At 35.3% G+C, this 12,878-nt stretch overlaps 1 protein-coding gene across 1 annotated transcript in view; it reads right to left on the bottom strand.

Annotated features, from left to right (window-relative positions):
* LOC117115733 (macrophage mannose receptor 1-like) overlaps nucleotides 1-12,878 on the bottom strand; it is a 40,241-nt gene that overhangs the window by 7,760 nt on the left and 19,603 nt on the right. Inside the window, exons 30-42 of the mRNA XM_033259656.1 lie at nucleotides 11,546-11,724; nucleotides 8,317-8,381; nucleotides 7,867-7,967; nucleotides 7,186-7,446; nucleotides 5,752-5,912; nucleotides 5,376-5,481; nucleotides 4,496-4,740; nucleotides 3,596-3,767; nucleotides 3,091-3,348; nucleotides 2,507-2,683; nucleotides 1,653-1,736; nucleotides 1,127-1,294; nucleotides 204-461 (exon numbers count right to left, since the gene is read on the bottom strand). Coding sequence (XP_033115547.1) covers nucleotides 204-461; nucleotides 1,127-1,294; nucleotides 1,653-1,736; nucleotides 2,507-2,683; nucleotides 3,091-3,348; nucleotides 3,596-3,767; nucleotides 4,496-4,740; nucleotides 5,376-5,481; nucleotides 5,752-5,912; nucleotides 7,186-7,446; nucleotides 7,867-7,967; nucleotides 8,317-8,381; nucleotides 11,546-11,724 — 2,235 coding nt within the window. The remainder of the gene's footprint in view (nucleotides 1-203; nucleotides 462-1,126; nucleotides 1,295-1,652; nucleotides 1,737-2,506; nucleotides 2,684-3,090; nucleotides 3,349-3,595; nucleotides 3,768-4,495; nucleotides 4,741-5,375; nucleotides 5,482-5,751; nucleotides 5,913-7,185; nucleotides 7,447-7,866; nucleotides 7,968-8,316; nucleotides 8,382-11,545; nucleotides 11,725-12,878) is intronic.

Genomic DNA, 12,878 nt, shown 5'->3' with positions numbered 1-12,878 from the left:
ACTCTTGTCTGTCCACCACTGGGGTGGTATGAATCAGTATATCAGGGTACCCTACTCCTCTTGAAAGGTGTACTAGGTTATTTATAGAGCACATGAGCCAACTATGTACACTAGGCTTACGGGTGTTACAAACATGGCTTACATTATATGTTTGTATTAATGATACAGGGAAAATATTCAACAACAATGAATTTGACACATACCGACATCTGTTCTATAGAGACCAAGCCAAACACTTTTGCCTAGACGACTCTGTACATTGTTACGGATGAACTCATTCTGGGCTCTGCTGTGGATGCTTGTTAGATGAGCGGCATGATTCAAAGAGCACGCAAACTCTGCCTCTGCCCAGGACATCGAGGTCCTAGAGACTCCAAAGAAATAGCAATGCCTGCCATAAGGAACCCAATCATCACTTGGGCAGGTGCCAGGGCCAGGTGATGGAGTAACAGGCTTCTCCGCTGAAAATATTAAAAAAATTCATGAAGGTAAACAATACAAAAAAAGTTGCCCCACACCCCACCTTCTAAATATGTGTCCTGCTTTTGATCATAATATTCCACTTTCTAAATTGACGCTGTCTCTTATACACATCTAGATGTGTATAAGAGACAGTAGCCAGTGTCATGAACAATGTAATATAAAGGAAAAATGTTCTCTATGCCAAGTCATTCAGGTTGATTGGTCAGTGTGCAGTGCCATTTACTGGGCCTACATGCATCGCTAGAATATGGGACTGTTTATAACTAGACTAGCTTGTACGCTAGTAACATCCTCATTTAAGGGTCCCATCATGTCTGAAATACCCAGTAAACTACTCTTGTCTGTCCACCACAGGGGTGGTATGAATCAGTATATCAGGGTAACCTACTCATCTTGAAAGGTGTACTAGGTTATTTATAGAGCACATGAGCCAACTATGTACACTAGGCTTACGGGTGTTATTCTGTTGATAGAAGTCTTGGAATATAGAATTAAGTGTCTGGTGAGAAATTATATTTACTGGCTTAATTCTTGTATAAATAGATATCCCTGGAGCTAAAGGACTGTATTTGATTAATTGATATAAAATTTGAGATTGTTTATTATGCCTCTGCTTGTACTTTCTCATCTAGGTGTACTGTACTGGTGCCAGTGTTGTATAGTTGGTTATCTATCCCGGTTGTGGCTTTGGAATCATTAAAGGAGAATTTCTTTCGCTGTGCAACAAACCAGGCAATCATAGCAACAGCAAGTAAAAGAACAACAGAAGCCAGAACGATGCCTACAATTGCCCCTGTGTTTAGTTTACCTCCTAAACACAAAAAGAAATAAACATTTAATGTTTTAAAGCACTACACAAAAATGTATTACATTCAGTAATATAAAATTATAAAATATCTAGACAGTGCACTCTCCAATTCGAGATCCCACTAAGTCTGAGTCCCTCTAATTGGTGACATAACAATCTTCAATCTTTTAACTCAAATCTAACCCTCTAATTGGAGACCGAACTCAGAGGCCACCCTAAATGTTAAGGTCTCAAAGGTGTTCTCAATTTGGAGGGTGAACTGTATATAGCTATGGTAATAATTTAATAGCTGTTCATTTATATGTAGATAATAGCCATCCCTTTTAATTTAAATATCAGTTTTAGCCAAACCAATTCCTACCTGTACTAGGTTCTTTATTTCCATCATCATTAGTTGTATACTGAGGTGGGTTTGGTCCATCTCCAGTGACAGGATTCACTGGCCCTACAAAGTCAAGATTAACAGTACAGTGTATATACTTAAGTGATAATAATAAGTATTATTACTATTGTTGTTATAATGGCAACATTATTTAACATTATAACTAGTGATATTACTGAATAATGATATATGAATTCATAATATTTATTGTTTTTAAATGTTTAGTTATTAATATAGGGTTAAAAATTAAAATTAAAGTTATACAATAGTACATGAAGTTACAGGAGTTTAAACATACAGTTGTTTAGAGGATATTATTTGAGAAAACAGCCTTATAATTTTACAATTTTGGGCATTTCTCAGGCAGAAACCATCACCAAATTGTTAAAAAATGCTATTTTAATATTGAAAATAACAACATAACATAATGTATAGATATATAAAGGTTAGTTTAGTGCAATAAAAGAGATTTAAAAAATTTTGACATTACAGTTATTATCATAATTTCTGAAACACAATTTGCGAGGAATTCTGATGTTTGTCTATTCAAGTCATTATTTGAATTATATGTGCTCTATATTATGTTGTTAAAATATAATACAATCAAACTGAAGAAAGAGAACATGTTCATTTTGAAATGCTGGTACTGCCTTCTGCTTTGTCTACACTATCAAATTTAATGTGACAAAATATGTGATGTGCCCATATATGGGTATGATGACATCTTATCACATATCAAAAAAAGTTGAATGCTTTCAACTCTATGTTCCTTTACATTTTATGTGATGCTTCTTTTAATGAAATTTGATAGTGTAGACAAAGCTTTCCATTACCTTTCAAAATTTGACAAACATAAGCTTGGCCATCATAACAGTTCTCATCATTCCAGTACCCGTATTCTGGATACATTTCCACGCAGTTCTCATGTTGTCCATTATGTGTCATGGTTGGTTCTCCATCATTCCAGAAAGTGTAGTCTACGCCAGTACCATCAGACCACTGGAATCCACCTGCAAACAAAAAGAATAGCTTAGGTTTTTGCATTTAATGTTGTCATTCTTTCTATTTATTTATTGAATTAATCCTGTAAGAGCATACAATGTCCCCAACAAGGAAAAAGTGGGCGTGGTCGGGCTTCGCTAAAAACCTTATGGAAGTGGTCCAGGGGACGTAGCCCCCAAAAATATGACAATTTAGGGGTTTCAGAGGCTTATTTAATCGATTATAGAGTCTATTAATATGTAAACCAACCCCCCTCCCCCCTGAAAACGTAATTGTTACTTCTCATGATTTTGATAGAATGTGTCATTAGTTAAAAAAGTGAGGCTGTAAACTGTGGTTGCAAACATGGCTTACATTATATGTTTGTATTAATGATACAGGGAAAATATTCAACAACAATGAATTTGACACATACCGACATCTGTTCTATAGAGACCAAGCCAAACACTTTTGCCTAGACGACTCTGTACATTGTTACGGATGAACTCATTCTGGGCTCTGCTGTGGATGCTTGTTAGATGAGCGGCATGATTCAAAGAGCACGCAAACTCTGCCTCTGCCCAGGACATCGAGGTCCTAGAGACTCCAAAGAAATAGCAATGCCGGCCATAAGGAACCCAATCATCACTTGGGCAGGTGCCAGGGCCAGGTGATGGAGTAACAGGCTTCTCCGCTGAAAATATTTAAAAAATTCATGAAGGTAAACGATACAAAAAAGTTGCCCCACACCCCACCTTCTAAATATGTGTCCTGCTTTTGATCATAATATCCCACTTTCTAAATTGACGTGTCCTGCTTTTAAGAGGTTTGAAATTATCTATACATTTACATTCAAACCTACTAGGTACATATTATGTGGAGGAAAGACCTGGTGCCTTACTGAAGAACATAAGAAACTGAAGAGGTGCATATATTCTTACCTGTTGTTGTCTTGCAGAGGACATTGTGAGTACTTGCACAAGGGGCATCCTCCCAATAACCATCCCCATTCACTCGAACACAGCCTTCTCCAGGACCCTTGCTAGGCTCATTTACAGACCAGTGAGTATACCAGACAGGCCAGCCATCCAACCAAACATACACGCCTTCCTCCTGTGTGGGAATATCAGTATTATTGTTTATATTTATAACAGCCATAGAAAGATGATGCAAAATATTTCATCTTGCTTTGAAACTTTCTATATCAAGTTTTATATACGATTGACTACTGGATTGGATTGGATACTGCAGCATCATAGAGGCGTGTCCACACAGAATAAATTAAATCCAAATATAATACATAATAATGCTCTGATTAACTTTATCAAAAATTATATTCACATTCTAAATAGTAGTATTTGAGTACAGTACCAGCAGTATTAGCACTAATCCCACTTTTTAAACTAATCATTTGCAAAAGTCGAGTTAGAAAGGAATGCCAACAAGAAAACATTCAAGTTGTTTTTTATGTGCATTAATACCATAGCTTCCCCCAAAATCAGCTACAAGGATCTAAAAAAGAAGGACCAATTTTCTGACCTCTGTTAAAGGAATAAACAAATATGCAAAAAGAAAAAAAGAAAGTCTGTCTGTCAAGTCCCCATAAAAGGGATACACTCACAATCTAGCAGATACTGCAAGAGCACCGGCACACCAATGCTAGTACATAACAATAATCAGTTGCAACGAGCTATCCCAATCTCGAAGTCCAACCAATCTATATCCGCAATTCAACCTAACTGTAAGTAATCATGAGCAAACACACAACTCCACCCCATGGCGTCAAGAATCATGAAGATGGAAGCACTAGAGACATAGTAGAAGTAGCAATATTAGTTTACCTTAGTATCTATCATTCCAATCCAGACTGGTTCATTATTGTTACCATAAATGAGTGATTCTACAAACACTTGCTCGTATCCATCGGGAATGCTTGCCAGCTCTGCTCCTTGGCTCTGGCACACTGATCGGGCCGATGCAAAGTCTCGCTTTGAGGTGTCCATCATATAGCACGAATCACCATACTTCCGGAAGTTTGGTTTGCCACAGAATTCAATGTTGTCTGGATTTTTAGGCAGCGAAGAATCTGGGAATAGTGAAAGACATTTTTTGTTTACTGTAATTAATATGCGCTATACAAGTACACAACCATTACCATGACTGATGTGATCTCTCAGTGTCAAGTAATTATAGATGTCTGTTTGGCTACACACAATTTACACCTTATACGGGTTTCCAACCATTACCATTGGTTAGACAAGCCAATCAGGGATAGACAATTCAGGATATTTACATTTTTGACAGGCATAAGTGTAAATTAATCAAGTTGTAAGAAACCATCTTTCTTCATTAAAATATGCTGCATGACAAATATTCAAGATTAAAGATTCATTTATTGGCTTGTCCATAAAAAGATACAAACATATATAAAAATGGACATTTTTTGTTTCAAATATATGTATTTCATCATAAATGTTGTTGGCTTTCCACTGTTGAATATAAATAAATGTAATAAAACAAGACTTTTTATTCCTTGTTTTGCATACTTTTTTTTTAAAGATTATTGGAGGAGAGCTGAATAAAAATAAAAATAAAATTTGGTTTTCTTATTTGGGTGGGTTTGCTAAACAATGTATAAAAAAAGTCTTGCCTAAAGTAAATAAAACTAGATAAATTCATAATAATAAGCAAATAATGAAAAGATTGTTTAATGTTGCTCACCTAAAGGCTGTTGGCAGACATATGCATTGAGAGGGCTGCATCCTGCATCATCCCAACGTCCAGTCTGTTCTCCATTATTTATCATTTTTACACAATTCTGAGAGCTCTTTTGAAAAATAAATGATAATATAATAACATATTGAAAATAATTAAAAACTAATAACAATAATAAATGGAGATCACAACAAAAATTAATCCTGTTGACTGTAAGCTAATGCGCAATTTGGTTTGAAGTAAACCTAACATTTTATCAGCTGTTTCTGGTGACATAAATTTATCCATTGCCAAATGCTAATAAAACATTACACCATGGTGTTTAAGGTTTTATTAATAAATGCTATAATTTTTAAGGAGATTGAATCCCATATTGACTTACTCCATCAGGCAAAATAACGCCACTATCTGGCTCGCCACTAGCCCAAGCTTGAAAATCAACGCCAGAGCCATCTACCCAGTGAAATTTACCATCAGAGCCTGCATCAGTCAGACCTATCCAAATGTCACTATCTATTGACTTCAAGAATGTAGACAGATACGCTGCAAGAATAATAATAGTAGTAATGTAATGCTTTACAATGCTTTACACAAACTAAACCTCAAAATGAGGTTTAGAGATTATAAGAGTTGTTTGTTTGTGAGAAAAAATCCTGCAACACTGACAGGAATTTAACCCAGGACACTGGAATTGGAAGGCAAGTAACGATAATAATGATGAAAAACAAAATATTAACAATAATACTACATAATGAAAGGAAAATTGAGGCTGGTTACGTAACGTCGATGAGTTTCATTTGACTGGGTTGGACGACTCCATTATTTTTTTCGCTGGTATGTTCCATTAGGAATCTGGTTTATATTGTTTCATCCAGGTATGTATCATGAAATAGACCCAAATATTAACAATAATACTACATAATGAAAAGAAAATTGAGGCTGGTTACGTAACGTCGATGAGGTTCATTTGATTGGTTGGACGACTCCATTATTTTTTTCGCTGGTAAGTTTCTTTAGGAATCTGGCTTATATTGTTTCATCCAGGTATGTATCATAAAATAGACCCAAATATTAACAATAATGCTACATAATACTAACATGTAGTTCTGTCCACTCTCAATGAAGACTATGATGGTAATGATAAAAGTTGTATCATACCTTGGAGTTCATTGTTATGTACTGTTGCCAAGTCAGCATTCTTGGCCAGGCACATGCCTGTCTCTTATACACATCTAGATGTGTATAAGAGACAGATTCAAAGAGCACGCAAACTCTGCCTCTGCCCAGGACATCGAGGTCCTAGAGACTCCAAAGAAATAGCAATGCCTGCCATAAGGAACCCAATCATCACTTGGGCAGGTGCCAGGGCCAGGTGATGGAGTAACAGGCTTCTCCGCTGAAAATATTAAAAAAATTCATGAAGGTAAACAATACAAAAAAAGTTGCCCCACACCCAGACAGGGGTTGGACGACTCCATTATTTTTTTCGCTGGTAAGTTCCATTAGGAATCTGGCTTATATTGTTTCATCCAGGTATGTATCATGAAATAGACCCAAATATTAACAATAATACTACATAATGAAAGGAAAATTGAGGCTGGTTACGTAACGTCGATGAGGTTCATTTGATTGGTTGGACGACTCCATTATTTTTTTCGCTGGTAAGTTTCTTTAGGAATCTGGCTTATATTGTTTCATCCAGGTATGTATCATAAAATAGACCCAAATATTAACAATAATGCTACATAATACTAACATGTAGTTCTGTCCACTCTCAATGAAGACTATGATGGTAATGATAAAAGTTGTATCATACCTTGGAGTTCATTGTTATGTACTGTTGCCAAGTCAGCATTCTTGGCCAGGCACATGCTACGTGCATCAGACCAGCCAAGGCGATCGATGCTCTCGGTTCCGTACACTCTATAACAACGGTTGCTATGTTTGAACCACCCGTTTAGACAATTGCCTGTTGGCACAGGTGTTGGGGCTTTCGTAACAGGGTTTATGTTATCCTCAACCTTTTTGCAGACGAATGGGCCAAGAATTCCACAGGCTTGATCATTCCAGGCAGCCACTTATGTAAGGAAGTTTACAAAATAAGTTTTAAATATAAATTCATAATTAAATAAATTATAATCAATATTCAAGACAATGAATGTAATTATTATAATTTAAATATTAAGTATCAATAATATATCGTCAATATTTGCTTATTAGATTTACTAAAATACACTTTATATTCAATAATAAGTATGGTTTATCCTTTTGTATCAAATCAATCATCATTTTTATCAACCAATAATAATATTGATATAAAGTATGTATATCAATATTATATATATGAATTTGTACATTCTTTTTACTATTATAAATTTGAGAATCACTGATCATTTTTTATGAAACCAAGATATTTTAAAACTCTCCATGAATATAGATCAGTCTCCATACCTAAAGAGGGTGCTTTAATAAAAGCCAATATAATATTGTAGCTTACATTTTTGTACCTCCAGCTCCGCACACTGTTCAGCACCGTTGAAATCGTTAGGCTCATTCTTTGCCCAGTTTATGAAGTCAAATGGTGTACTGTCACTCCACCTATCAATAAAACACAATACATAGCAACCGTCAGAGCAATAGCTATCTGTTTATACCACATGATATAATTACACTTGAGATACTGTCGTCTTTACTTGAATGGATACAAACCTTGCTAAAAGCTGGTACAATATATAAGCTGTCACAATATATAAGCTGGCAGTAAAGATATACATGATGCCGCAAAGGGAAATTTGTATTTGCTTGTTCATTCGAATAATAATAATAATGATAATAATTATAATTTGCATTTATAAAGTGCACTTTGGTGGTGTCTCACAGCGCTGTAAGACAACTAATCGATTGGAACAGGTGTTTATTCAAATGCAAAAAAAATACTAATACTCACCTGTATGTTCCTCCTGCACTCTCTTCTCGTAGACCAATCCAATAAGATCCAACTGCTTTGTTCACCTAAATGAAGAAAATATTAGTTTATGTATTTTACAGTAAGATTTTCAGTCTGGATTATTATTCACTTGCATGTTTTGTTATTAGGAAGCAAATGAAAGCTATGCCGTCATGAAATGTAAATCATATGATAGAAAAAATTGGAGGAATTAACTGCTGTGAACCTGCAAGTAGGCAGAAAACATATAATGATGATGATACTATAATACATTGTAATGCAGTATAAAAATACTGACTGCTTATTAGGGGAATTTTATTTTATTTATTTATTTATTTATTGGTATATACACTCAAAATGCAACAGAAGTTGAAATTCTTATGAGTTTACAATATACAGTAAAAGCTAAAGTACCAAAAAAGAATCGATAACAATACAATATTACACATAAATAACATCGATAACAATACAATATTATACATTGGCAATTAGAATTAATAACTTGAATTATTCATTATATAAAAAACTAAAATTATTCAACACAATTAAATCAATATAAACAAGCATATTTAAACATACAGCATTGGAATTATGAGAAAATATTATACAATTACCAATATATAATACTTTTTATTATACAATTATTATCGTTACAATATTACAAATGTTCAAAAATATTTACAAAATACATATAAAAAATACAAAGATAACAAATAAAACAAATTATAAGTTAATCAAATGAGGCAATAAGGATTTTTAAAATTCAATAGTTCACAGAATTCATCGTATTCATCATATTAAAAAAATCAGTCATTCAATAACCGTATTGCAGAAGGAAGAGTTGAATTCGAATAATGGTTAGTCCTACATCTAGGAACATTGTACTTCTTAAAACTACGTAAAAATCTGTTGGGTCTTGGGTTTTCAGGAATCCAACTATAAAACCGGGTAGATGTAACCAAACCCTTACTAAAACTGGCTAACTCACCACATCGTCGTTTTTGAAGAGTTTCCATATTTAAATTGTTCAAAGTGTCTTGATAATCCGTGTACTTCCGGTAACCAATAATAATTTTTAAGGCTCGTTTCTGCACAAATTCCAATTTAGTACACTGTTGTTTCGTCAATGCAGAATGCCACAAAGGACTAGCGTACTCAAGCAAAGGACGTATATATGTAATATAGGTAAACACAAGGTCTTCAACAGGAGCACCATACCGTTTTAAAATATACAGCATGTATAGACGACGACAAGACTTAGTGATCATTTCATTAACTTGACAATCCCATTTCATATTTGCTTGTAAAAAGACACCAAGCAATTTAATAACCTCTTTCTCTTGCAACACATGATCTCCAATTGATAACGGAATAAAGTGTGGTTCATTCTTCATAAAATGAACATGCATTACATTGCACTTTATTGGATTAGGCAGCATGTCATTTTGAGCGCACCAAGACTCCAAAGCGTCTAAATTTTTCTGAAGAGTTTGGCCAACCGCTAATGCATTTTCATGAGGAATGCGGGCAATCTCACCAATGGTCAAATCATCCACAAATTTCCACCTCTCTGGAACATTATCTAATAAATCGTTCACCATCACTGTGAAAAGAATAGGGCCTAGCTTGGTACCCTGCGGTACTCCACAAGTAACAGACTTGTATTCTGACACATTTCCATTTAATCTGACGCACTGTGATCTTTCAGTTAAAAAACTGCACACTAAAGGAATCACAGGAGGACATATTTCATACTTTATCAGCTTATTGATCAGTATTGTGTGATTGATACGGTCAAAAGCTTTGCTAAAGTCCACCGTACAGATTGAAGCATAGGACCTTGGTACATCAGTACGTGACAGAATTCTATCACAGAGATCAACAAGATAATGCGTGGTAGAACAACCTTTTGAGTTTCCGAATTGCTGAGGGTCCAAATGCTTTTTAAATTCAGTGGTGATCCACTCTGCAATAAAACTCTCCAAAATACGTCCAAAGATAGGTGTAATAGATATTGGTCTAAATTCATCCGGTAGAGATGCATTTGAAACTTTCGGCACTGGAGTAATAGCTGCACACTTCCACACTTCGGGAAAAATATGGGACCTCAAACACAAATTAAACAGATCTGTCAACAGAGGAGCCAACTCAGTAGCAAATTCCCGGATCAACTTTAGGGGAATATCATTAGGATGACTAGACTTATTCACTTTAATACGGGGCGTCTGGTAATTTTATTGGGTTTAGGATGCGCCTTTACCGAGTTGGGGTTTAATAAGACACTAGAATGATCACTACAGGCTACAGGTGGTAATTTAACAGGTTTCTGGTAAGTATATAGGGAACTCAAGACAACCTTATCAAGACAGGATCTACCTCTAGTAGGAAAATTAACAACCTGTTCAAAGGATGTATGTTGTAATAACGGATCAATGTTAAGGTCATTGAGGTCACCCAAAATACAGAAGGAAACATTATCTCTGGAACTTTGAATTTCATCAATCACAGAACATATGTGATCTAAATGTTCACATATGGTGAAATCAATGGTGAAATCTATTGCCCCGAGGTGATGTGGACTACTATCTTCACGAGGGCCAAAGGCCCAAGGGAAGATAATAGGCTACAGTTTCTACATCACTGAGGGGCTATAATTTCACTGTTCCCTCAAATCTAGAGCAGGCACTATTTCTTGTATATACAGTACCTTATACATAGATTCCACAAGGCCTAAAAAATGTAATGAAAAGAGAACCCACTAAGTAGGTCTAGGTCAAAGGGCCAATCTCTATCTTCATAAAGGTTGCAGTTCCGTTTACCATCCATATGTAACTTACACAGCTACTTTAAGTGGGGCCTAGAGATTACATGCGATAGGGAAAAATGTTGAAGTTATTACCTGCTTTTTAACCAATGAGATGCCTGGAATCTATGTATGCGGTATAAATTAGATTTATATAGCGCTATACCAAAGTCTCAAAGTGCTCAAGATGTGGATTAGCTTGTACAAACTTTCTTTTCCTTAAGGGTCACTTCGTGTCCAAGCCAAAATGTTAAACCGGTGTCAGCTACTCTTGTCTGTCCACAACAGGGGCTGTACGTATTTTTACATTGTGACGATTCTGACAAATATTATTGACAAGCAAGCAGGCTGAACGATGACAATGCAAAAAGAACACTTAACTGTTCAGGCACCTGACTTGCTGTAATATAAACCAATTTTACTTACTAGTCTAAAGATGAAAGATTGTTCACCGCTATCATGAATCGACGCCAAGTTACCACCTTGACTATTGCACCAGTCCTCAGCATCCTGCCAGCCTTTGCGGCCAGCGCCGTAAGGCTTACTAGCATAGTAACAATATGGTGCACGATGCACCCAAGCGCTGTTCGATGGGCAAGGTGGATCTAAAGGAAAGAAAATATATCTAACAAACAATGGACCACCAGGTCTTATAAATTCTACTGGAAATATGTTGGTGATGCTATGACATTAGATTGAAAATGACTACTACATTTATTTTATTATTATGATTATTATTATTTTTATTATCATTATTATTATTACTATTATTATTACAAAGAGTTTTAAAATCACAATATAAATTACACTTCATAAGTGTGCTTGCATAATTATGTACAAAATTGTTTTATGTTAAGAACATTAAAACAACAGAATTTTGAAAATGTTTATTAATAACTGAAATTTTACGATCATATGTACATACTTTAATACATGTACATTTTAAAATAATTTTCTCAGTTGTAATATTTCAGGGAGAGAAAATTGTTACAACTTCTAACAACTTGTTACATTTTGTCTACTTGTAAATTAGGTATTAAATATGCATGCCTTAAAAAGTCCAAGGTTCACATAATGTGAAAAACAAAGTTTAGTTTGGTCACATAGCTCATGTAACATAGTAATCAAAAGAGTTTGGGAGTCAAATGGTCGAGCTTTTAGCAGGGGGGCCGCAAATATCGGCGCTGGTTTGAACAGCACGCTCACCTATGTTTCTGGTGGTAGAACAATTACTCTTCTCGGATAAAGACTATAAACCGTAGGCCCAGTGTATACAATGGCTTGTGTGCACTATAAAGAACCCAGTGCATCCTTCGAGATGAGTAGGGGGATACCCCGGTGTACTGGAACAGACAGCCCCTGTGGTGGACGAGAGTTGCTGGTACCGGTTTACCAGGTAGTACAGACATCAAGGGACCCTTAGTGGCGAAGAAAGTCATTGATCGAGTTCCTAGTCCACATATCAAGCATCTGATGAACTCTGTCCATGCGGGTCAACGAATTTGAATGATTTGTGTTCTTCAAATTATTTTATTTTTTTGCTTGTGAATTTAACGTTGTGGTGATGGCTTTTTAAAATTTTATTTTTGAATAACTTTTTAATGATTTGTAAATTCTTCGAATTTCAATGTTTTATGTGTACTGGACCCTCTGGGAGAACAGTAATTTGTTACTGAAGAGAAAACCCAGTATAAAGAACAAATAAATAAATTAAAAAAAAATAATCTGAGCATCCTATATTAGATGGATACGGCTCTAT

Source organism: Anneissia japonica, unplaced genomic scaffold (genome assembly GCF_011630105.1).
Source record: "Anneissia japonica isolate Jap-2015-1 unplaced genomic scaffold, ASM1163010v1 scaffold3262_len730253_cov190, whole genome shotgun sequence".
Lineage (NCBI taxonomy): Eukaryota > Metazoa > Echinodermata > Crinoidea > Comatulida > Comatulidae > Anneissia > Anneissia japonica.
Note: the sequence above shows the minus strand (reverse complement) of the source record. Positions and strands in the feature narration are given on the sequence as shown.